At 54.2% G+C, this 25,239-nt stretch overlaps 2 protein-coding genes and 2 long non-coding RNA genes across 6 annotated transcripts in view; 2 read left to right on the plus strand and 2 right to left on the minus strand.

The window, feature by feature from the left end:
- Nucleotides 1–16,001, plus strand: part of HOXB3 (homeobox B3) — a 56,461-nt gene extending 40,460 nt beyond the window's left edge. For 2 of the 3 annotated variants that reach the window (XM_086687082.1, XM_086687084.1), the window contains 3 exons: nt 9,111–9,198; nt 12,172–12,770; nt 13,648–16,001. In XM_086687082.1, coding sequence (XP_086543208.1) covers nt 12,323–12,770; nt 13,648–14,480 — 1,281 coding nt within the window. In that variant the 5' untranslated portion in view covers nt 9,111–9,198; nt 12,172–12,322 and the 3' untranslated portion in view covers nt 14,481–16,001. Of the gene's footprint in view, nt 1–446; nt 611–9,110; nt 9,199–12,171; nt 12,771–13,647 lie in introns of those variants that run through there. The other variant, XM_086687083.1, reaches the window with a different exon arrangement.
- Nucleotides 5,191–8,274, minus strand: LOC147574306 (uncharacterized). The gene is made up of 2 exons (XR_015244100.1): nt 8,048–8,274; nt 5,191–7,395 (listed from the first exon to the last, which is right to left on the minus strand). It is a non-coding gene; the product is annotated as an uncharacterized LOC147574306 (long non-coding RNA).
- Nucleotides 10,989–12,643, minus strand: LOC147574307 (uncharacterized). Its single transcript, XR_015244101.1, has 2 exons — nt 12,449–12,643; nt 10,989–11,706 (listed from the first exon to the last, which is right to left on the minus strand). It is a non-coding gene; the product is annotated as an uncharacterized LOC147574307 (long non-coding RNA).
- A 3,255-nt stretch (nt 16,002–19,256) lies between the features above and the next one.
- Nucleotides 19,257–22,051, plus strand: HOXB2 (homeobox B2). Its single transcript, XM_025917486.2, has 2 exons — nt 19,257–20,201; nt 20,969–22,051. Exons 1-2 carry the CDS (start codon nt 19,820–19,822, stop codon nt 21,625–21,627), a joined length of 1,041 nt encoding a protein of 346 aa, XP_025773271.2. The 5' UTR covers nt 19,257–19,819; the 3' UTR covers nt 21,628–22,051.
- The last annotated feature ends 3,188 nt before the right edge of the window (nt 22,052–25,239 follow it).

The raw sequence follows: 25,239 nt of genomic DNA on the forward strand, positions 1-25,239 counted from the left end.
ACCCCCATCCTCCCGTCCCGTCCTGCCCAGAACTCTCTGCCTTCCCCTCCCTTCTCCGCTGGGCCGGACATATGGAACCCATTTCGCTGGTGACATTGAAGAGCCGCCCGTGCGCCCGCCTTCCGCCATGGCGCCCCCGGCGCTCCCCGCGCCTCGCCGTGCCCCCTGTCACTCGCGGCTCCTCTCCCCTGGCAGCTCGGCCGGCTCTCGCGGCCCCGACCGGGCTCGGTGCCAGGCGCGCGCGGCCGCCCGCGCCCCCCACGCGGGCCCTCGCCGAGGGGGCGCTCCGGGCTCCTCCGGCCCCGGGGGGCCCCCCTCCCCGGCCGCGCCCCGAGAGCGCAGCCTCCGCGCGCGCCTCGCCGCCCCGCCGCCCCGAAGGCCGAACAAAGCCGGGGGCGGGGGCGGGGGCGGGGAGGGGGCGAGCGCTTCCGGGCCTCTCCCCGCGCCGCCGGCCGCTCCGGGGGCCGCCGGGGTCTGCACCAGCGCGATGCGGCCGGCTGCGGCCGGGGCGCCCCAGCCGGGGCCGAGGGACCCGGGCCTGGCAGTCGGCTCCCGCGCGTCCGCTGCTCCCGGCCGCCCGCGGCCTGCGCCCTAGCGGGAGTCCGCCCAGGTAAGTGGGGGTGCGCAGCCCCGCGGCCCGGCGGGGGGAGGTCCGGCTAAGGGTGTGCGTGTGGGGCGGCCGAGACCCCAGCCCCTACTTCTCTCTCCTGGGTCGGGAAAGAGGCTGGATCCGAATCGTGGCAGACAAAGATGTGAGCACCTTAAAGAGGCGGGTGGGTGGGTGCTGAGGGGGTAGAGGGATCCGCGTGTGCAGGGCAATGTGGAGGAATGTGGGGCTGTTCGCCGCCCCGCCGCGGGTGTGTGGACGGGAGCCGGGTTAGGGGATGTGGGGCGGGGGGGGGGCTCTCCGGCTTAGGAAGAGAGTGTTGGAGGCTGGGGAGGGTTTTCCAGGGGAGCCGGAAGCTGTGGGTTGTGGAGGAAATGTGGGGGCATCTCCTAGAGTTGGGGGGACAGCTGGGCCCGCTCCCACAGTCCAGCTGCCATCCTGGTGAGCCTTTTAGCACCTGGCGGGTTATTTGAAGCTGAAACTACAAGGGGTTGCGGTGAGGCCGGGTGTTAAACTGAGAAGGTAGGAGAGGGGGTGATTTATGGCTTCAGAGAAGCTATGTTTACTCCGGGACTGCTCTGGAAACCAAAAACCAAACAGAGCAGAGGCGGGAGGAGCCCCTCTCCTTGTAGTGGGAGACGATGCCAGGCTCACTGGCTGGGATTTATTTTCCCAGATGTGGGGAGATGGTGGGAACCGTCCCTTTGCAGGCGCAGGATGCGGTGGGTCTGTGTGATGCAGAAGGAGAGTGTGCAAGCGTGCACACGTGGAGGTGTGTTTGTGTATTGTGTGAGAGGGTCCGCACACTGGGGCACACGTGCGCTTGGGCTGGGGTCTGTGGGGGTACAGCATCGCCTTGGGAGTGGGCACACAGGGAGCTGGGAGGGAGGCTCCGTGTTCTCTGGTCCTGGTACTCTGTGATGTGATAGCTCTTTCCGCGCTTTGCTGCCCCGTCCTCTCACCATGCTCCCCCCACCCCTGCCCCCTGCTCCGTGCTTTCTTTCCTCTCACAGCCACATGCAGCACAGTCCACTTGGCCTGGTCCCTGGCCCCTCTGTGCCATCTGCCCACGCTGCCTGATCTTCCCTTTGAACCTTTAACTTTGCTATGGGAGACTAAGGAATTAGTGAGCATGGCTGCGTGGAGAGGGGGGAGGGGAGCAGGAGAGAAGAAAAAGGCCTGGGGTGGTAGCCGAGATCGGTGCTTGGACACTGGGCCTTGGCAGGCTTGGGTTCACCATTACTTCTCCAATTCTCCCGAAGTCTCTGCTTGGGAAGGGACAAGTGAGCACAAAGTGGAACAGAGGACGGGAGCCATGCAGGATGCTGGGGGTGGGGAGAGAAATATTTTGACCCCAGATAGTTATGTCCTCAGGCCAACTGGTGGCTCTTGCATTTCTTTCTAGAAGCCTGGCTTTGCCTGGAAATTGTTTTGCATTAAATTTTCTCAGCCGCAGAATTATCTTTCCTCGCCTCCAGCTAAACTTGCATTTTTCCACCAGACACTTGGGCCCCGCACCAATGAAATCTGAGAGGAAGCGGCTGGGCCCTAAGTGGCCGTAATTTAATTGATTTTATCATAAATCATCAACTTGATGAAGAACCCGAGGTTTCAGTGAAGTAAATTGATATTAATGGGAGTTTCTTGAAATGCAAACTCCGCTGCATTGTTGGGGCATCTCGAGCTGGGGAGGTGGATTTCATGTGTCCCAAGAGCAGAGAGCCTGGACCTGGAACCCGTGTTAGGGGGTTAGGGGCATTAGGGGGTCGGGAAAGCAAGCTGTGAGGGGTGCTGCCAGAGGGCCTGTTTCTGTGAGGGAGCGAGGCAAAGAATGGAACTTTCTTGGGGAGGGAGCAGAATCTGACTCTGAACCCTGCTGGTCATCTTGGGAATGCTGGTCTCCAACTGGTGGGGGGGGGGCAGTTAGGGAGGCCGGTAGGTGTGTGGGCAGAGTTGGGGGTCGGGTGAGAAAGGCAGGCTGGTACAATGGGTGCATTGACTCCTGGTTAAAAATTGCCAGGTCAAAGCCTTCCCCTTCTAATTATACAAATTAATTATTTACTGCTCAGGTTGCTGTCCAAAAATAGCACTTTTGATTTGGTGATGAAGGTAGAAAACCACCCCCCCCTTCACGCACAACACACACACACACACACACACACACACACACACACACACACACACAGAAAAGCAGTTAAAACCGTGCATGAGCCTCTGTGGGGGCAAGGACAACCAGGAGTGGGGTGGGGGCTGGGTAGTGGGGGTGTCCCATTTAAATCCCAAGAAGAAATATTCTGCTTTTGCCAGAGATGGTGCCCATTATTGTCTGAACTCAGTTTACTGCGCAATAATGGTCATTCGCTTTTACGTTAGCACACAGAGGACCACAAGCTGTCAGTCCAAAAAAGGACCTTAGAGATCATTTAAGCCCAATTCCTCCCCTCCACACATGTTCTCTAACTTTATAGAGGGGACACTGAGGCCCCAGGAGTTCACTGCTTCAGAGCACATAGCCAATCTGGAATGCCTAGAAGCCTAGCCTCCCAACTGCTACGCCTATGCCAAATTTTTAGACAAACCACTTCCTGGCTGTGAGCCTCAGTGTCCCTGTCTGTAACAGTAGCAGGGGTAGGACAGGACAGTGTCTGAGTTGTCCCTAGGTGTAACCTTGGGTAACTCTCTAGTGCTTGGGGTCCTGAGAGCATCTGGGTATAGAAGTTACTGCACACGCTTATTTGCAATATACAGGGAGTTTGTGTTCACCCAGAGCAGTGGATAGTTACTCTGACTGGCTCTAGGAAATCTATTAGAATCTGGACCATTCTTCCTCTTGAAGGTGTCTTTATTCTCAACAGAGAAGCCCAGGCTGAGAGCAATAGAAACAGAAGGCAGTGGAGAGGGGCTGGCTAGCTGGGTTGGACTGGGATTGGCATTTGGGGGTGAGGGGCTAAGGAAGAGGAGGGTTCCCCTCACAGAGCAAGGCATTTTCCTTGACAGGCACCGGGCTGAGTCTGGAGCTGTTCAAATTTCAGCTTTTGAAATTCTTCCTACTCCAGCCCAAAGACTGAATTACGGTTTCAGAATTTAGATTCTGTAATGGTAGGTCACTGTCTGTCCCCCAGCCTCACTCTGACCCCAGGGCCTTTGAGCCCTCTCTTTTTGGGAGACGACACACACAGGGTGCCACAGCACTGTATCAGGTCTCCTCCCCAGGCAGCCAAGACAGGAGGCTTATGAGGTGGATGAGCCCCTGCCCTATTCTTTTTTTTTTTTTTTAATTTTTTAAATGTTTTTATTTATTTTTGAGACAGAGAGAGACAGAGCATGAGCAGTGGAGGGGCAGAGAGAGAGGGAGACACAGAATCTGAAGCAGGCTCCAGGCCCTGAGCTGTCAGCACAGAGCCTGACACGCGGGGCTCAAACTCACGGACTGGACTGTGAGATCATGACCTGAGCTGAAGTCAGTCGCTCAGTCGGATGCTCAACCGACTGAGCCACCCAGGCGCCCCACCCCCTGCCCTATTCTTGCTCTTGTCTTCATCTCTTTTCCCAACTGGAAGTAGATAACATTCAAAAGAGGAGAGAGCTTCTCAGAAGTTGCATAGTTGTGAGAGGGAGATTTCTTATAGGGTCAGGGACATGGGAGGCCAGCAGGGGACCAGAGGTTTCCAGACTGCCTTGGGAAGTGTGGCCAGGTACATGAGTTCTGATGGAGGAGTGAGAAGCGATGGGCAGAACTCTTTGCAAAGAGTTCTGGAAATCAGAAGCTCTGTTTAGAGAGGTGGGGGGCGGGGACTCAAAGGGCTGGCAGGTCCAGACTCTGGCCCTATCCTATTCTGACTCGGAGGGGGGGGGTGGGGGGGTGGGGGGTTATATTTGGAGGCAATTGGGAAGGCCTTCCGCTGATTGGTCATTAATCCGGTGAGTTATTGTCTGCTAAACAGAGGTCACAGGGAGAGAGACATCCAATCTGTCAGGAGAGACCTGCGCAGTCGCTGGCAGCAGGCTGGGCCCCTGTCCTCTCTTGCCTGCCTCTCCTTCCCTTCCCCAGCAGCCCACCTCCTCCCCAAGCTGTCCAAGATTCGCCCTTCTCCCTCTTGCCTTCTCCGGGCTGCCCACCTTTGTCTCGACACCCGCCAGCGTGGGGGGTTGCCAGGCCGGGACTGAGCTTCCAGATGCGGCGGGGACCCCGGATTCAGAACGGGTTCTTGAGCCCCCAGGGCGCCCGCCTGCCCCGGACTCCAGCCTCGGCCCCGCGGCACCTCCATCGGCTCCGTATGGTCAGCGCATTCAGGCGGCCTCCTTGGTCACCGAGACACTTTGCGAACCCACGTGGCTGCCCTCCCCCCTTTTTTTCCTGCTTCCCCCTCGCGCCCCTACACTTTCGGGGCAGAGAGAACACAGCGTGCCTTTTTCTTCTCTGACCGTACTCCGTCTTCTTTCGATCCCGGCTTTCGCTGAGCCGGGTCTACACTGACCTCCGCGGAGGCACCGAATCTTCTCCTGCCCCGTTGTTTCCCCTTTGTTTCCTCCCGCAAGGGCATCTTAGAGAGGTGGGGGTTGGGAATCCACAAACCAAGAGCCATCTTCATTAGCAATTTAATTTTACAACCGCCAGCTTTGAAATCTTTATTAATATTCAAGAAGAGATGGACATTCCGGTGCGTGTGTGTGTGTGTGTGTGTGTGTGTGTGTGAACTTCACCCCGAGTCCGCAGCGGCCACAAAGTTGGGGCAGTGAAGCTGGAAGAGTGTGGGACCCGGAGCCCAGACAGGACCAGAAAGAAACAGATCTCGAATCGCTTCGCAGCCCCGCTCCCAGGTCCCCGCTTCTCAGTGAGCCGGGGGTTGGTTGAGCTGGGGGCCAGATCCTTGGTCACCCCAAAGCTGAAACCAGAAATCGATTTTAAAGGAGCCAGCCATTTTGTCCTTATTGAGAGGAGAATTTTCGTTTGCTCTTTAATGGGTTTTATTGGGAGGGGGGAGAGAAAGAGACATGATCCCTCTAAGGCCTGGGAGGGTGGGCGCCAGGAATGGCTTAAAGAGGTTTAAAGTGCTCCTTGTCCCCTGATATTGAGTAGGGATTAGGAATGGAGGAGGGGAGTGCTGTAGGGAGTGGAAGAGGAAACTATGCCCATGAAGGGGGCTCTTCTTTCTAATATTTACCTTTATTATTAATTTCTGCCTTTGTTAGATTATCATAAAATCTGTCCTGATCTTTTCTCGAGTTTTCCTTTTCAATTTCTCTCTCACACACGCACACGGTAAGTTGCCCAAGTTTCCCTTCTTGGGTCCAGGGAGAAACTGGCCACTCCTCCCTCTGGTCTGCCCCTAAATCACCACTGCGTTGTCAGGAGTGAGAAACTCCTCTCCCCTGTCTTTTTCTAGACTCCGGTCTTCCCTCACACCCCTCTGATGTCTCCTACTCCGAGTCGCCTGGCCCAGCTCCTCACTGCCCTGCCTTTGCCCACCCAGTGGAATGGGTGCCGGGTGCCGGCCAGGCTGCCTCTTTACCATCAGCCTCCCATCTCCCAGCCCCGATCAGGGGCAACCGGCCCGCCAGAAATCTCCAAGAAAGGAAGGAAAAAGGCAAGAAAGAAATCAAACTGGGATCTAATTGCCTCCCAAGCATTTCAAGTGGACTTTGTTCTCCAGGTTTAATAAGAAGCCCCCACTCCATCTCTTACCGCATTTGGGGGGTGCGTGTCTTCTGAAAGTTTTCTCCAGGTTAGCTTTCTCCAGCCCCAGTCCTCTTTCTCGCCCCCCATCCCACCGTGCCCCAGCTCCTTGTGTCACCAGAAGGGACCACAATGAGTTGAGGAGGCTCTGGGAGGGGAGGGGTCCGCTACTGTCTGGGGAAAGCATCGCAGCCCCAGTCTCACAGGCCCGCCTTGGGCTGGGTGCCCTCTAGGCTCTCTTTTATTCCTTGAAGCAAAGCCGTGCAGCCCCATAGCCACCAGGCTCTCCTCTTCTCTCAATTTTGCAATGACCTTCTCTAGCCAGTGGTAGCAACAGCTAGGAGAGCTGGAGGGTCTGAGGTCCATTTTCAACTTTTAATTTGGGGGAGTCAGAGAAAAGACCCAAAGGTGCTGGTTCCCTTAAGCCTCTGGAAGCCTCCCTGGGCTGAGTCCCCAACCCACTAGGCCCAAAGCTACATAGGTACCAACACTGTAGGCCCCTGACCAGGGTCTGGAAATCTCAGGACAGGCTCTGTGCAGCCCTAATGGCTCTCTTTGAGGGTCCTGGCTTGAGCCACAACTTCGGCTCTGGCTTGAGCATTTTCTTTTCTTGGTACTACTGATAAACAGAAAAATGGCCCCCACCCTTCATCCTCATGCACATCCCCCCCCCCTTCCTTCAGCCACCAGCTCTCTAGGCAGGTGGTAGTAGAATCCTTGGGGCATCACAGTGGGAGGTTCTGCATGTGGTTCCTGTTGCTGGAGGGCAGGGAGGCCATGGGTCCCACCCACCCCGTTCAGCAAGGCCCCCCAAAACTGGCTGCTCCAGCCCGTGAAAACTGACTTAGCAGGCCCGGAAGAGGTAGGAGCTGGAGGAGACCCTGGGAGAATAGGACCCTTTCTCAGCCCAAAGCAGAGCTTGTGAGTGGGGCGCAATAGGGTGTGAGGGGAGCTTTGCCAGACACAGCCACCCTCTCCCGGAGGGGGACAATAGCTGGAACCATCTCTCACCTTTGTTCTCCCAGTCCCATCTCCTCTGGTGCGTCCAGATGGGAGAAGGCAAAAGCCAAGCATTCTAACCAGGAGGTCACAGGGTAGTGGCTGGCTCTGTCTACTCCAAGTTAAAGAGAACAAGTTTTCCAAGCTGCCTTTGTAGAAAAGAGAGACTCTCTGCGTTCTATTTCATCCCCTAAGTCCCGACTCAGCAGTTAGGCAGACTTGCAAACACTCCTGCTTTGGGAAACGTCCTGGTCTTCTTTTTTGTCTGTTTCCTCCAGCGGGAATGGCTCTCCCCACCCCCGCCCCAAATCTGCAGACACCTACATTCTTGGCTCTTGTCTCCCTCCTACAGGCCTCCTTGCCTTTTCCTGCCCTTCTCAAACACACCCTAAGAAAAGTTTAGCTTTTGTAGTCTTCCTCATTTGTGCCAAGAGTCATAAATCTTGCAGAGCTAAGAGAAACAAACAGGTTTGTTCGGAACAATACTAATAACCACCCTTCTCTTCTGCCAGCGCATTTAAGATGAAGCCATTTTGGTAGTTCTTCTCACCTTCTCAGAAGTACAAATGTCCTTATCACCTCTTAGCCCCTTCTGCCTATCCCGAGGTGAGAATCTTAACAGAAACTTCTCTGTTAAGTTCTTACAGCCTCTCTATTGCCAGCCGTGTCTGGAGCTGGAGCTAAACAGAGTCCCCCTTTTGTCACCCTCTCCTCAACCCCCCTCCTGCTGCAAGATGGTCTGGATTTTTAAAATAATCACTCACCGCTTGTTGTCTGTTCTCAAAAAAGGGGGGGGTGTTTTTTAAAAAACGTCTGGCTGTCCCCCCTACCGGTTGGAAACTGGGCCTGGAGACTTGCAGGGAGAGAAGAGGAGTAGGGAGGGTGTGGGGGAAGAGAAGAGACAGACTGGGAGACTCAGAGTGTGGTTGGGGGGGAAGCCAGGGTGAGAGGGCGGGAGACCCAGCCACCAGTCCCAGAGGAGTGAAACTACTAAAAAAAAAAAAAAAAAAAAAAAAAAAAGCCTTGGTGTTGCCATTGCCAATGAATGCAGAGAGGCACCCAGCACCCCCACCCCCAGACACCTTGGGTGCCTTTGACTAGGCCTCCCCACCTACTTCTCAGCATAATGGCTTATTAGTGGGGTGCGGGGCGGGAGGGGGGGGAGCTGTGAACTCCACCAGCTTTCCCTTGCCCGTGCTCTCCTCTTCCTCCCCCGCCAAAATCTCAATTTAAAAATTTACCTGTTCTTTAAACAAACAAACAAACAAACAAACAAACAAACATCTCTGCCTTCTTTCCTTTCTCACTTTTTTTTTTCCGGGGGGGGGGGCGTTAAAAAATTTCCCCCGCCCCCATCACCACCACCACCTTCCCTCCTTATCTGGCATCTAAGCTTACTAAAGGGGGAGTGGTGGGGGTGTGTGTGTGTGAGCTTGTGTGTGTGTGTGAGTGTGTGTGTGTGTGTGTGTGTGTGTGTGTGGTTTTTTTTTTTCCCTGTGCAAAAGCAGAGGCCATTGTTACGGAGAGTAGGGCGTACCAGTCTTGTAGGGCAACCACACTGTGGCGGCTTGGCCAAGCCGGAGCCCGGAGCTGGATTCTCAGCGAGCTGAGCCGCTCCAGCACCTTTCGGTCTTCTTCTATTTTTTTCCCCCGCTCCCCCACCCCCCTCCCTCCTGCGCACCCCCGCTCCTAAGCCGAGTGAATTGAAGCGGACGCCGCGCGGCTCCACCGGCCGCTCTGCCCCTCGGGCTCCCCAGCCGGGGTGGCTACTGGGGGGGGGGGGCGACGCAGCTTTAAACAGTGGTCTTTTTTTCCTTTGCCTTCAAGGAGGGGAGATTTCTCGCCTGCCGCTCGCGCTGGGGCTCGATGTGAATATATATTATGTCTGCCTGTTCTCCCCTCGTCGGTGGCTAAGGTAAGCTGGACTGAAATAGGCTATCAGTTTGTGAATGGCGGAGAGTATGTCTCAATGATTTATGGCCCATATGACTCCAATCTCGGTTCAAGAAGAGTTCACAAGCTTTAAGCTTCCTTCCACGCAGCGACTCTCCTCTCCTCTCCTCTCTCTCTCTCTCTCCCTCTCTCTCTCTCCCTCCCCCTCCCTCCCTCCCTCCCTCCCTCTCTCTCTCTCTCTCTCTCCCTCTCTCCCTCTCCCTTCTTGCTTCTCTCCTTTTCTTCTCTTTTTTCTTTCAGCAGCCAGAGTCAGAGCTGAATTTCCCCCGGCTGCTAAGAAGAGCCTAAGCTTTCTCTCCTTTCCTTTCTTGTTCTTTTATTTTTCTTCCTTCCACTAATTTTTTTTTTTTTTTTAAGTCCTGGAAGGTGGCCTATCCCCTCTCTCCGGGCTTCCCCAGCTATTGTTACTGTCCTCGGCTCTTTTCAGGGGTGTGCCTGGACAGGTGGGGTTCTTGGGGTGGCTCACCGCCCTCCTCCAACGAGACCCTGGGGGGAAGCCGGGAGCCACCGTCTCCCTCCCTCCCTCTCTCCCGAGAAGCCATATGGAGCCTGGATTTTTCCAACATGGAGGCAAGGGAAATAGACATGTTTGGCTTGGTAGAGCTGCTCCCCACCCCCTCTTCTCCCGGATCCCCAGATCTCAGATCCCCTCAGCACCTTCACCTCTTCTCACTGTCCCACCAGCCAGGCCTCTGCGCCCTCCGGTCGATCCGGGCCTGGCAAAGTCCCAGAGCGGAGTTGCTAAGGCGCCTTTTAATTCGGTTACCTCCAGCGCCCAAACTTGCTGCCCTCCGCCCGGTGTGCTTGGAACCTGCCGCCGCTAGCCGTTGAGGCGTCCTGAACGCTTTCTCTTCGCCTCCTTGGGCCAGCATAGCTAGTCACCAGCCACCGCGGCAGCAGTGGCCGAGACAGCCCGGAGGCGGCAGCCAGGGGCTAGCTCCGTCCACAAACCTCCCGGCCCTTTCTCGCCGCCAGCGGAGTCTCCATTCTTTCCTGTTACGTCTCTGGCTTCTCCGCTTCCCACACTCGCCTGGCCTCTGTCCTGCGATGGTTTGCAGGTTTATTGCAGGGGGAACGACAGGAATTTCGGCCCCAGGCGTCTAGTCAGATTATTGCTTTATCATCATCATCACCATCATCATCATCATCATCATCATCATTACTGCTGTAACAATCATTTAGACTAAATAAAACCAGGGCCCAGCCAGCCAACCCCTTCCAACGTTTTTATTTCATTCTCTTCTCTATTAATAACAAACTCAACTGACGCCTGTTAATTAATTCCCCCTTCATCCAGGGCTGCTCTGAAGCTAATTTTGGTTAAATCATCAGAGGCTAATGGTAATAATAATAAAGGGATTGGGTCAGCCTGGTCAATTGAAGTCCAGTTCTCCTCCCTGGAAGGACCTGCTGTTTGCAGACCCATGTGTATTTCCCAGAAACAAATTCTTCCCAGAAACCAATCGGAACTCAGGGCTCCCCGGCTCCCTTTTGAATGTGTATCTGTGCCATTAAGAAGGGGATTTATGTGTGGGAGGGACTTCTTCACCTGCACTCCTTTTATTTTATTTGCCTATTTTTAGTTTTCTTTGGGGTTGAACAGCTGGGCTGAATGAGATTTAAGTAGTCTAAACTCACATGTCAGAAGAGAGGGTCACTCTGGAGGTTTTATGAAATGTGATGATGAGAAATTGGGGAAGACAGGGAGGAAAAAAATGCAGTCAGAACTTTTAGAAGAAACATACAAAATCCTATGACAGCACGAACCTTTATTTTTTTTCTGCACAGTTTTAAGCGTCTGCATTAAAATAATGATTTTTTTTTTTTTTTTTGCCTCAGAAAACTTCAGTAAACAAGGTACCCTGTTTCCAACCCAGAGAATCATATTGTTCTAATTGCTCTGTGGACTTTTTTTCCTTTGGGAGAAGATGTCCTCAGTTAGGAAGTACTTTTGCGTCTCTTGGTAGTAAAGTCCAGCAGTTATCCAGTTTTTCTCTCTTCTTCTTTTGGGGAAATCAAAGGACACAGACTGTCAAGGAAAGGGTGGGAAAAAATTAGGTCTGATGAAAAAAATGGAGCGGGGAGAGACCTGGGCCAAATGGTCACTGCACCAATCCGTCTGGCCAGGGAAATAGAAACAATCCTGCTCCATTTGGGGGCCCCATGGGGGCCGCTAGCTACTAGCTGCTGGGTCCCAGACTTGGCTGAGCAAAGACTCAGACTGGAGGTGGTGGTTCCTCCAGGGCCAGGGAGGAGGCTCGGTTCTGCTGGCTCTGGAGGTTAAAAATGTTCAGGAAGTTTCTAGGTCAGGCTGTTGTTGTCTTCTTCGTGAGGTGGGTAGGGAAAGAGAGGATCCCTCACAGGACAAGGTTCCCTGCTCAACTTGCTTCTCCTTCCTGTCTCTTTTGGAGATCCTTGGGTTTTTTTTTCTCCAGGCTAGACTCTGCTTGGGTGACAGACCTAGATGGACCTGGAGGGAGGCAAAGACAGCAGGCAGAAGGCCTCTCAGCTCACAGGAGGGTGTTGATGATGTTTTTATTTTGGAGTCTCCTAGTCCCCCCCCCCTCCTTGAGCCACCCTATCCCAGAGTTAGTAAGGGGAGATAGGGAGAGGGAGGAGGAGAGGTCAGGGACTAGCCTGCAGGCGGGAAAGAAGCAATGGCCTTCCAGTAGTAAGATTGTATACCTAGGCAGTCCCCGAAGGAGTAGAATCCTTATTTTTGAAGTGGAAAAAAAAAATTTTTTTTTTTAAATTAAAGCACGGAAATAAGAAAAATCCATTTCAGGTCAGGAAAGTGGCCTCAGCATCTGCTTTGAAGATGTTGGGGTTGGGGAGAAGAAAAAACCCTATTGATGTCAGTTCCCTTTTCAGCTCTTAAGATGGATTCGAGCCCCAGTCCTCTTCTCCCCCTTGTGTCTCTTCTCTCACCCCACAGGTCAGCAGCTCCCAACGGACTCGGGAGGAGGGGGGCAGAAAGGGGAGGGGGGGGTCCGGCGCCTCACGTGACCCCCGCGGGTGCCAATGTCCGGTCGTGAGGGTATCAGGCTCTTGCAAGTTGCCACCCACTGCCCGGGCCTCGCCCAGCGATGCAGAAAGCCACCTACTACGACAACGCCGCGGCAGCACTCTTCGGAGGCTACTCCTCGTACCCTGGCAGCAATGGCTTCGGCTACGAAGGTCCCCCCCAACCCCCCTTTCAGGCCGCCACGCACCTGGAGGGCGACTACCAGCGCTCGGCGTGCTCCTTGCAGTCCCTGGGCAACGCCGCCCCGCATGCCAAGGGCAAGGAGCTCAACGGCAGCTGCATGAGGCCCGGCCTGGCCCCCGAGCCCCTGCCCGCCCCGCCCGGCTCACCCCCGCCCAGCGCCGCACCTACCAGTACCACTAGCAACAGCAATAATGGGGGCGGGCCCAGCAAAACCGGCACCCCCAAGTGCGTTCCTGGCTCCAACTCCACCCTCACCAAACAGATATTCCCCTGGATGAAAGAGTCAAGGCAAACGTCCAAGCTGAAAAACAGCTCCCCCGGCACAGGTACCAGCTCTCTGCCTTCCTCGTCGTCAGCTTTTGTCCAGGCCAGGAATGTCACTGTTATTCTAGCACCCAGCCCCTAGGCGCCCAGGCGGCGGCCGGGGAACAATATCAGGTGGCGGCCCTGCAGCGGCGCTTTTCCCGTAGCCCCCACCACCTGATGACCCCTGACCCCGCCAACACCCTCTCCCTCCAGCCACCCTTCACCTGAGCTGCCGAGAGCTCCAGAAGGCCAGGCGCTCGGACTCAGCCCTTTGCAAGGCCGCAGAGCCACGAGCCGCTGCCAGTAGACGCAGAGTCGTCCACGATTGATTATTATTAAGTATGATTACTGTGGGTATTAATCACAATCGCTCGGGCCGCCCGGGGTCCCGGCCTCCAGGCAAGGCAGCCTCTTCGAGCCACACTTCCGAGCCCTGCCCCCGAATGTTCAGATTCCCCCAGGGGTTCTCCTCGGCCGCCCACCTAGTCCACAGGACCCCGGCAGGAAGTTTGTGTGTGTGTGTGTGTGTGTGTGGGGGGGGTGTCTTCCCAGAACCTGGAGTTGGTGATGGGGGAAGAAAGCGCGCGCGAGAAAACCCAGCTCTAAATAAATGGCCATGCGGCTCTGTCTGCGTGACATGATCAAATTTTCATAAGCTGGGGCAGCAAGAGGAGAACAGGTCTCTTAATAAATGCCACTATTATAGAGTGTCCGCTAATGCGACGGGCGTTGGGGGGGGTGGTGGTGAGGAGGAGGCGGGGACGAGAAGGGGAGGGCGGCGGGGGCTCCGAGTCCAGGCCTGGATTTATTAAGAAACCATGCATTCAATTTCGGCGTGTTCAGTAATTATCTTTTATTTCATTTTGTCCCCTTCCCACCCCTCCCCCTCGGATCCAGCGGAGGGCTGCGGCGGCGGAGGCGGCGGCAGTGGTGGCGGCGGGGGCGGCGGCGGCGGCGGCGGGGGAGGGGACAAGAGCCCCCCGGGGTCGGCGGCGTCCAAGCGCGCGCGGACGGCGTACACGAGCGCGCAGCTGGTGGAGCTGGAGAAGGAGTTCCACTTCAACCGCTACCTGTGCCGGCCGCGCCGCGTGGAGATGGCCAACCTGCTGAACCTCAGCGAGCGGCAGATCAAGATCTGGTTCCAGAACCGGCGCATGAAGTACAAGAAGGACCAGAAGGCCAAGGGCCTGGCCTCATCGTCCGGGGGCCCCTCCCCTGCCGGCAGCCCCCCGCAACCCATGCAGTCCACGGCCGGCTTCATGAACGCCTTACACTCCATGACCCCCAGCTACGAGAGCCCGTCCCCGCCCGCCTTCGGCAAAGCCCACCAGAATGCCTACGCGCTGCCCTCCAACTACCAGCCCCCTCTCAAAGGCTGCGGCGCCCCGCAGAAGTACCCCCCGACTCCGGCGGCCGATTACGAGCCCCACGTCCTCCAAGCCAACGGGGGCGCCTATGGGACGCCCACCATGCAGGGCAGCCCCGTGTACGTGGGCGGGGGCGGCTACGCGGATCCGCTGCCGCCCCCTGCCGGCCCCTCCCTCTACGGCCTCAACCACCTTTCCCACCACCCCTCGGGGAACCTGGACTACAATGGGGCGCCCCCTATGGCCCCCAACCAGCACCACGGACCCTGCGATCCCCACCCTACCTACACAGACCTCTCCTCTCACCATGCGCCTCCTCCTCAGGGTAGAATCCAAGAAGCGCCCAAATTAACACACCTGTGATCGGAGAGGGGCGGGTGGGGGGGGGGCTGGGGCGGCGGAGGGGCGAGGTCTTGGGGTGGGTGAGAGCTACGAGGGGCGCAGGCCGTGCGCTCTGAGGGGGCAGCCTGGAGGTCTGAAATAGGGAGGCAAAGAGGCGAGAGCCACACTTGCTGCTGGGAAGACCCGGGCTGGAGCCCCTTCCCCTCCCCCTGGCCTGAGAAGTTGCTTTGTAAGGTCCTCCAGTCCTTGTTCGGTCCGCCTGCCAACCCACTGGAGAGAAATCCACAGCCGACTGTGGAGATGATCCCCTCAACCCTAGGCCTCCAGCAATACCCAGTTAGGAGATAGGGAAACAAGGCAGAGAAGCACATTTTAAAAAGCAGACAAGATGGCTAGGCCATCACCAACCAACCAACCAACCAACCAACTTACCTTCCATCTCTGTGAGTAATTCCTCCAAATCTTGATTTTTTTTTTCCTTGCAGTTCTCCTTTAAAAAACAAACAAAAAAAGAGAGCCCATTTCAAAACCAAGGGCCCAAAGCACCCTCCCCTCCCACTTTCCTGAAGCCTCAAGTTTCCTCCCACCCATGTGAGGTTTCTGGGGGCGCTCCCTCCATTTTTAGCCCCATAGTTTCTGCTTTAGGACATTCATGTCTACACCCCGCCCCCCTCTATTACAGTTTTCAGAGGGCTCAGGGATGGCGAGAGATCCTGAAAGTCAGAGCTGTCTATATTATAAATATATATATTTTTTCTTTTATGGAACGCTGGGAGGTCAGAGCAGGCAAGGTGTCAGGACTGAAGCTTTGCCCATTCTGCTGTCTCCCATCTCAGCTCCAGGACCATCCCCCTCTCTCCACAGAAAGCAATCGGGCGACACGAGGTTCTACACTTTTCTTTTCTTCTGTTGCTCTCTTGACTTAACGTGAAAACAGGGTATATTTTAACAAACTGTCTGTCCCAGGCAGGGGCTGCAGCTGGGCCTGTGCGCCTCGCTCAACCCCCTGTCAGGACACTTTTGTTGCACTTAGAGTTTACATTTTAATGGATATAAAAACAACTGTGAGAGATGCTTGGGTCTGCAGGAGTCCGGCATCGCTCAAAAAGTGTGTGTTCTAGTGAACATTTTCATATATATTTATTGGTTATAGCCTGTTAAAATATTTTCTTTTTTGTATTATTTATCCCCCCCTACATTATGTATTTATATGAGGGAAAAAAATGACAAATTGTACTTTTTTAGTATTTACTTGTTATAAAGGACGTTGTGTTTCCTGTCATGTAAAACCAGCTATTTTAGTTATTATTGTACTCTAGAAAAGAGCTGTAGATTTATGTTAAACGCGTACTTATGAGCAATTGTAATTAGTTCTAAAAGGCATGAACTCAGCTCCTATTGTCATTGTATAGTCCTGAATTCGTAGAGTTAGAGTTAATTCCCTCTCGAAACTTTCTTTGTTCTTCCGTAGTTACTTTTTTCCTCACTTAAAAGGGTTGTCTGTCAAACAATTCTTGAATAAACTTTCTGTTATCAATTTTATCTTGTCCTGGTGGTCCGATTTACATAGCAGGGGGAGGCTGCTGACTGCCAAACTTCCCCCAAGGAAAGAAGGCCGTCGAAGACCCTATCTTGGCCTCTCCGTTTTTCTCATTGACCTTTTGTCCTCTCGTGCCTTTGGCCACAACTTCCTGGCCACACCTTCAACAACAACAACAACAACAACAACAACAACAACATCTGGCCGTTTACTGCTTCTTCCAAGGAACCTAAACTTCACAGTTCTCTTCCGGAGCTACAAAGAAGTCGTCACGTGACCCGAAGCCCAACCACCATTGGGTCTAAAATGAAAACAAAGGAAAATGATTAAAAAAAAAAAAATCTGAGGCCTAGACTTTTCAGGTCAAACCTTAAAACTAAAGTGAAATTAAATCACTAAATAAAACTCGGGGCGGAGGGAGAGGAGGCGCTTTAGATTTTCCCTGCCAAGGAAAGGGGAGAGAGGGAGGAGGGAGGGCGAGGCGGTGGGATCCAAGCGTAAATAAAATGGTCCCCAGGCAAATGTGCAGCTCCGTTTCCACGATCCTTGGGAAAACTTCATTTCTTAGTCGTGGTTCCATAAAAGTTTTATCACATCGGAGCGAGGATAGAGAGGGTCTGTCAAAGATGAAATGTCACCGCCGCGTCGCTGGAGCCGATAAGAGCGAAGAGACAGGGCGGCTGAAATATGGAGCTAATTCGTTGAAAGAGAAGCGATGGCTGCTTGCTGAAGAGATGCATAATTCTAATTGTAAGCGATGCGCCCGCATTGCTTAATTAGGAGCATATATTTGGTGGTAGTGGGGTGGGGGGGGCAGTGTCAGTGAGAATCGTTCCAGGCCCTCAGCCTTAAAGCGAGGGCTGATTTTCATTTTTATGTTGCATCCTGGCAGTCCAAGGTTAGTAATTACAGTCTTTATGCAACAATAAATAACAATAAAAAAGCAACCTGAATTCTACCCCCCCCCCTCACCAAGTAGGGTTTTAACTGGACTCGGCTCATCCAAGCAGCAAGCAATTTAGCATCGGGTCAGGCTATAATTTAAAGGCATAAGAGCGTGCAAAGTTTGATTGGGATCAAATAACGCTCAAGGGTTTTTTCTTTCTTTCGGTCTTTCTCTCTTCCTCTTCCCTGAATAACATTTTCTGAATGATGTAACTAGATGGAGCGCCATGTTTGGCTCTGGGGGTGGAGTGGATTGATTATTTATCTAGCACGAGAGAGGCAGGCCAAGAGAAGGAATTGAGCTTGAGTTTGAAAAACAGAGCTTTGGCCTGAAGCTGGAATTGCAAACGAAAAATAAGGGCCCACTTGGCTTTGGTGTCCTCCGCCCTTCTTTCTGCGGGCTTCCAGGCTCTAGCTAAGCAGCCAAAGTCGTGGGGGAAAATATCTGTGCTGTAAGATTCACAGCATAACAGGAGGCGGGGAGGCGGTGTCTCTGGGAAGGAGGGCTCTCTTGGCCCCTTTTAACACCCAACTTTTCTGCTGTTCTCTAATCTGGCCATAAAATCTGTCAGCAGGGTTAAAGAGAGCCGTATTTCCTGCAGGGACAGTCTCGGCCTGAGCTGATGCGGAGAGAAGCGCTCTACCCTGCAGCCAGCTGGAGAGGCTGCGGAAAAACTTCCAGGGCTTCTCAAGGGGGTGAATGGAGGGAGCACCCTCTTTCAGGCCTCCCTGCACAACTTCCAGACAACTACTCTTCGGATTCTTCTGTGCCCACCTCCCCTCCCCCGCCCCATCCGCACCCCCCCCCCCCCAAATGGCGAAAAGTGCCTTCTTTGGAGTGGAGTTGGACACAACGGTCTCTGGCCAGTTTGCCCAGTTCAGAGCAGCTCCTTCTGTTCCGAGCCCTCCGCAGCGGTCCACCTCGCGTCCCTGCAGCCCCCACCTACAAATCCCCTTTCTCTCTCCTGGCTCTCCTCTGGCCTTCTCGGTCCTTTTTAAATACTCACCGCCACCCACGCGGATGAATACTCACCGCCACCCACGCGGCTGTTACATTGACAGAAAGTTTCTAGTTCCAGCTCCCGGCTGAGTTGCCATTTCTCTGCTAACCAGCCTTCTCCTCCTTGCTGGGCAGCCGAGAGGAGGAGGGGGAGGGGAGGCCAGAGCCGTGGGAGTTCTCCACACAAACTTTCCACCCAACTCAGCGTCCTTCCCTCTGTCCCCATTGCCCATCTGTTCCCCTGCTCTCCCAGAATCACCTTTCTCTTTTGCTATCACCCCCACCCCCAGGCCTTTTAAAGGGATGTGGAATTTCGGCTGTTCCCTCGGCTTTCCCAAAGAGCCAAATTCTTTGATGCCATCGGAGGGAGCTGTCAGGGGGCTAAGATTGATCGCCTCATCTCCTCTCGGTCCCTCTGACCCACTTATTTAAAAATCTTCCCCCAGATCGACTTTTCATTTTCTGCTTTGAGATCTAGTTTCCCACCAATTGCTCCGGGGTGGGGGTGGGGGGCGAGTCTTGTGTCCCCTCTCTCCAGTACATTACAATACTCTCTAAAGTTCAGACTGTCTTGATCCCCTCAAAATAAAATTAAAAAAAAAATCCTCCCCTTCCCCCCTAAATGGAATATAATCTCAGTAGTCATTGTTGCCACCCTCTCCGTGCTCAGAGAATTCTTTCTTGCCAGGGATGATGATGATGATTAAAACTAGTACACTGGCAAAAATAGAAGGGGGCTTCTCTTTGTCCTGGGCGGGGATTCCTTCCCCCCAAACATTGGCCTGAGGTTTGAGAGTGCTCTAAGTTAAATCTCCTACTACCTTGGTTCTTGTTCATGTCCCTGGATATAGATACAGATACAGGCTTGAGGCTTGAGGGAGAGCATAGGCACCTTACACCCTGGCTGTTGTGAGGTCCTGAAAAGGAGTGAGATGGCTCCAGGTGAGGAAGGCAGGTGGACAAGTGCTGCAAACACTGGGCAGAGAAGGGAACTGAGACCACACAGCTTTGGCTGCCAGAGGCCCCAAAGAGCCCCTCACCATCTATCTCACTCCTCTGTGTCAGCCTGGGAGTGTCTGTCGATTTTCTAAGATTTATCTGTTGCTTTTGGGGGGGTGGGATGGGGATGGAGGTGCTGATGATTGTAAATCTCTCCTCTTCCTTATTGCACCTTAACACCGACCTTTCCCAAAGGATGGAAGTCTCTTTCTACTATCTTTTTCTTTCACTCTGAGATCCTTACTCAGCTTTCTTTCTTTCTTTCTTTTTTTTTTAATGGGGGGAGAGTGGGGAAGATAATACGGCTGGCATTATAAAGAAAGCACTAATGTATTCTATTAAAAATATTTGGAAGAGAGGAAGACTTCTCCCTTAGATTCTCTTGTTTTCCACCTTTTGGGGCCTCCCATCTTCTGAAGGGGGTGAGAGAAAGGTTCCTCTAGCTTTTCTGGGGAAAGGGAAGCACTGGGGAGAGGGAGTGTAGGACTGGGGGCTCACGGTGTCCAGGTCGTGGTTCTCTAGAGTTTTTGAATCAATTAAAGCAAATAATGCTCTCTGTTTTCCACCAGGCCCAGACAAGCGATTGGCCGAGGCCAGTCCCGTGACCATGAATTCCCTGCAATTTCGCCGGAGTCCTGGGTTTAATAGAGAGAGTCCCCATACGCTTGTATTTATCAGCAATATACAATTATAAAGGCCCAAAATAAAAAAAAAAAAAACAAAAAAAACAAAAACAGAGAGAGAGAAAGAGCGAAATCTCCCCCTCCCAAAATCGCTCCATCACATAAACCTGGGGGGGGCAGGAGGGGGGGTCCCTTCCGATCCTCCCTCCTGACGCCCCCCCCCAGCAGGCCCCCTCCCCCACCATTGAAAGCCATGAATTTTGAATTTGAGAGGGAGATTGGGTTTATAAACAGCCAGCCATCGCTCGCCGAGTGTCTGACTTCCTTCCCCGCTGTCTTGGAGACATTTCAAACTTCATCAATCAAGGAGTCGACATTAATTCCTCCTCCTCCTCCTTTCGAGCAAACCTTCCCCAGCCTCCAGCCCGGCGCCTCCACCCTTCAGAGACCCAGGAGCCAAAAGCGAGGCGAAGATGGGCCCGCTCTGCCGCCGCCGCCGCCGCTCCCCGCCGCCCCCTTGGTCCCCGAGTTCCCCTGGATGAAAGAGAAGAAATCCGCCAAGAAACCCAGCCAATCCGCCTCGTCTCCTCCAGCCGCCTCCTCCGTTTCGGCCTCCGGGGTCGGATCGCCAGCAGGTCGGTTAGCGGGGTAGGGGTGGGGTGAGGGGCAGCTAGAAGAGAGGGGGAGAAAGAGCGATGGGGGAGGTAAAAAGGGTGTCGAGCCTGTTGGGGATCCTTGCCCCGTCTAGTCCAGGGATGAACAAGAAAAATACACTGCTGGGGTTCAGGCCTGGTTTTTTTTTTTTTTCTTTTCTTTCTTTCTCTCTTTCTTTCTTTCTTTCAACACTATAGCAGATTTTGGAGGCTGGTTGGGGAAGAGCCTTTTCTCTGTTAGAAAAAGGATTTGATTTAGCTTTTCACCTTTATCTGTACGGAGGAATCAAAGCGGTGTTGGGGATTGAACCTGGGCTCAGGAAAAGATTCAGTCCCATTTCTCCCTGCTTTCAAAGAGGGGAATTTGAAAGCCAGGGAGGACAGGAGGTGAGGAATAATCTTTCTTAATGAACCTCCTCTCTCTGGGTTAAGCTCGAAAATGCCGAATTGAGGGCTCCACGCCAATGATTCGGGATGGAGGCTCTGAGGTTCTGGGGGCAAAAGGCAGCCGCTCCCTACCCCCTGCGTGGTCCGTGGGCGGCTCTCTGAATGCTGTGCCCTGACCCGGGCAGGGTTTGCCGGCGAGAGGGGGACGGGAAAAGCCGTGAGAGCGGGCCGCTTCGGTAGGCGGGAAGGGGGGGGGTGCTGCTGATACTGTTTTTGGCGGCTGGGGTGGTCTTCACCTAAGCTGAATGAGGTTGAGCAGGGGACACCGCCCGCTTTTGACACCCAGCCCTCTTTCCCTGCAGATGGTCCGGGACTGCCGGAGGCCGCCGGCAGCGGGGCGCGCAGGCTGCGCACTGCTTACACCAACACGCAACTGCTGGAGTTGGAGAAGGAATTCCACTTTAACAAGTACTTGTGCCGGCCGCGCCGCGTGGAGATCGCGGCCTTGCTGGACCTCACCGAGAGGCAGGTCAAGGTGTGGTTCCAGAACCGGCGCATGAAGCACAAGCGGCAGACGCAGCACCGCGAGCCGCCCGACGGGGAGCCGGCCTGCCCAGGCGCCCTGGAGGACGCCGGCGAGCCAGCCGACGAGCCCGCGGCCAGCCCTGGCCGCCCCTCCGCCTCCCGGCCGGCGCGGGAAGCCTGCTGTCACCCGCCCGAGGTCGCGCCGGCCCTCCCGGGCGCCCAGGGCCCCCAGCCTTTGACCGCTCACGTGGGGGGTAGTTTGCGCGCGGCCGCCAGGCTGGAGCCCGAGCCGTTGCCCGAAGACGCCTTCCCCGAGCGGCAGGATTCGCCTTTCCTGCCCGATCTCAACTTCTTCGCGGCCGACTCCTGTGTCCAGCTGTCCGGAGGCCTGTCCCCCAGCCTGCAGGGCTCGCTCGACAGCCCGGTTCCCTTTTCCGAGGAAGAGCTGGATTTCTTCACCAGCACCCTCTGTGCCATCGACCTGCAGTTCCCCTAACCTGTTTCCTCCTCCCGGCCGCTTCGACCCCCGTCCCCTCGTCCCGTCTGCTGGAAAACCCGAGGACCCCCCCTCCCCCAAGTCGCTTAGACTTCTTTCTGTGTTTTGCTAAAATTCAGGTATTACTGAATTCGTGTTTAATCCATTTCCTTTCGTTCCTCTCTAAAATATTGGGCACTCGGGTGTCTTTTTAAAACACACAAATTCCGTTCGGTAGACTCCTTCCAACGAAATCTCAGGAATAATTAAACTCTTGGGGGGGGGCTTTCTTAAAAAAGAACTAGAGGAACTTGTTTTCCTCTCTCTCTTTTTAAGTTTTAGACCCGTAGATTATTTATTGAAATTCTTTAATAATAGGAAAAGGGGAAAGTATTTATTGTACATTATTTTCATAGATTAAATAAATGTCTTTATAATACGAAAACGAGTGTTTGTGTTGGAACCCCAGCCCCTTGCCCCGCACCTCCCTAGGCCGGCCCTCATTCCCTCGGGACCCGCGCGAGGCTGCCCGACCCCGCGTCGGCTAAGTCCGGGTGGTACAAAAGCGACCCTACTTGGCCACCGCTTCTCGACCCGCAGCTCGAGAGGAGTGGGGAGTTTGCTGGAATTCTGCCACCTGCACACCCTCCAACAGATGGCCTTGGGTCCCGCGTCGGTGTTCCCGGGGCTCTGCTTAGAGATCTAGGTGGGCGGGTGGAGGGAGAGGAGGCCTCGGGGACGCGACCGGGGGTCGTAGCAGGGGGCGCAGAGGTTTAGCCGGAGCGGGAGGGCTCCTAGGGTTTCCCAAGCTTCTGGCTTCAGTGCCCCCAAGCCGGGTGGAAAGGCTTTTTCGGGAACACAAGAAGCCTGGGGACGCGAGGCCAGGGGTCGTGGGCCGAGTGGCGTGGGGGGTGGGGGGTGGGGGGTGTTCTCGGGAAGCAGGTTTCCAAGCGGGCCAGGAAGGAGGCTCGCGGAAAAATGGAGCGAGGCCCGGACCCCAGTGCTCCTCGGTGCCCGCAGCCACTCTAGGGCTTCGGGGTCGGGAGGGCGTCCGAGGAGCGGCGGGGCCGCCAGCCCGGGGAGGCCCGCGCCGCCTCTGCAGGCGCTAGGCCTCCGGGGGCGGGAAGGAGGAGCGAGGAGAGCTGGAGGGCGACAGGACAGCTGTGAAGATGCTCAAAATGGCGCTGGGGCCGGGCTGCAGGGAGGGCGCGGGGAGAGTCGGTGGCCGCCATGACAGCCGCTTCGGGGCTCTGTCCCCGCGCCCGCCTTCTCCTTTCCGGACCTTCCAGGCCCCCCTGAGGAAAGGGAGCCAGGAGCCTCCTTTTCGTTTTTGTGTTAAAAAAAAAAAAAAAAAAAAAAAAAAAAGAGGCCAGCGGAGGCGGAGGACGCGCGGGGGACGTGGAGTGCGCGCGGCGTGGGCGGCGCAGGGGTGAGCCGCGCAGGGGTGAGCGGCGGGTCTGCAGGCCCGGGTCGGCCTCGCGGGGTCTGACTGTGCACCCTTGGCTCTGGGATCTAAAGCCCGGCCGCCGCTTCCTCCAGATGCAGGCCTACCTGTCTTACCGACAGCTTCATTTGCCATCTCAGCTCTGTCTCCTATCCCCCACCGCACCCGGCCCGGCTGCTTGCAAACCCGGCGAGCGGGGAAGCCAGGATCGATCTCCCCCATCTGCCTCCTGGTTCGTTCCGGGGAACGCGGAGATTTAAAGGGCCCTGGAAAGCCATCCATCCTTCTTAGGTTTACTTAATATTTCTCTGGCTCAGAAACAGACACCGCAGGGCTACCTCCCCAGCAGATGCTGCCATTCTCGAAAAGCAGTTTATTTCCTGGGCCTCCCAGACTTTCCCCTGGACCAGCAGGACGGGGACTTGGAGTACCAGGCACGGGGAGGCAACAACTGTCAGGAAAAGCCAGGAGCCAGCACAGGTCGTGACACATAGGACTAGACAGGCTCTCGCATATTTTTTTAACTGGCCCCTCAGTGTGGGAAGTGCACACATCTTATTCAGCTGGAACTGAATCCCTTAAACTGTCTTAATATAGAATTCATCTCCTGCATTAAATAATCTTATGTCATGTTAAGTTGCACTTATTTCTTTCATACATAAATTAATATAGAACAATTAGATGTGTTATTATAATAATATCATGTATCTTATGAGTTTATTTTCCCTCATAAAATATATAGGTATGAAATAAATTCAATATATTAAAGTAATAATACACAGCTTATTGGCTCGCGTATTTATTTTCCCCATAAATAAGTGAATATACAATATATTAAAACCACACTATACATCTCATTGGGCTGTGTGTTTATTTCTCCATAAAATATGCCCATAGGCAGTGCTTAACATCTTAAAGATCGCAGCACATAGACATCTCTACACCAACAAAACGAAACAGACATTTCAGCTGGGGCTTTGATTTCTATGGACAGCCAAACTAGATAATTTGGTCTAATTAAAAATGCTCTTTCAGCTACAGCAGGTTGTTACAAGGATCAAGAATACCAGAAGGATCTTGCTAATTGCCCACCTTCCAGCTTTCTTTGGTGGCCAAGAGGAGGGCACCCTTCATCAATGCCAAAAATACAGGATCTGCTCTGCTGGAGAGAATTCACATCCTGGGATCATGGCTTGGTCTGTAACACTCTGGGGCCTCTGAGGCTTCCGTTCTCTTAGAGCCTTGCTGCCCCACGGACCCACACACAGCATCAGCAGTACCTGTGAGCTACTTAGAAATGCAGAACCTTAGGCTCCACTTCAAGTCTGCTGCAGCAAAGTCTCAATTTAGCAGATCCCCAAGTAATTTATATGCACATTAAAATTTGAGAAGCACTATTAGATCATAGTGCCACCTTGCTTCCTGCCTTCCTCCCGTGCTTGAGAATTTTTGATCCTCTCTACCCAGCTGATCCCTCCCAGTCCTCCCCCAACTCAAAGCAGTGGACCCAAAGGATAGGGAATCTCAGCTCCTTCCTGAGGCTGCACCAGTCCTGATTCCTCCCTGCCAGTGTGAGTGGAGGGCCAGGGGAGTCCAGCCAAAGGCTGGATCTACCTGTTTAGACTTAGGTACTTTGTGTATCCTGAGAGTGGGAAGCAATGAATCCAGGGAATCAGGAGCACTGCCAGCATTTCCCCTGGTTGATTATTAGAGAGAAGTTGGAACTCTTTTCACAGGCAGCCCAGGACACTTTCTGTCTCTATTTTTCCATAGTCACAAAATTCACCGTCTCCGATGCCCCTCCAGCAGCACAAAGAGACAATGCATTTCCAGAAGGAAATGACTCCTGTTTTCAATCTCCCCACCCAATTTCAAAATCAAAGGAATGTCTGGCAATTTGGGATTCGTAAAGGATTGGTACTCGGGACCCCTGTGTCCCAGATCAGCTCCTTTTCCTTATTTCATCTCTGCGGCCATCCTATTTAGCCTGAGATTTCCCAGCTGGCTTTGGAGAAGGAAGGAGAAGAGGTAGGGATTCCCAGATAAAGCAGTAGACCCTCTCCCCGGACCCCCCCACCCCCCTTCTGCCCCACCACCAGTGATGGTGAGCTAGAAGGTAATACCAGGCGGCCACACTCACTTATCCCATTCTGATTGGGGCAGGGCTCCTCTTGGGGCAGGACCATTGT

This window comes from Puma concolor, chromosome E1 (genome assembly GCF_028749965.1).
Source record: "Puma concolor isolate L17-30 chromosome E1, mPumCon1.1.hap2, whole genome shotgun sequence".
In the NCBI taxonomy this organism is placed as follows: domain Eukaryota; kingdom Metazoa; phylum Chordata; class Mammalia; order Carnivora; family Felidae; genus Puma; species Puma concolor.

Excerpts from the sequence above, each read along its gene's own strand:
- HOXB2 (XM_025917486.2), top strand. The coding sequence starts at position 19,820 with ATGAATTTTGAATTTGAGAGGGAGATTGGGTTTATAAACAGCCAGCCA. Across the intron at positions 20,202-20,968 it reads CGGGGTCGGATCGCCAGCAG|ATGGTCCGGGACTGCCGGAG; the intron begins GTCGGTTAGCGG and ends CTTTCCCTGCAG.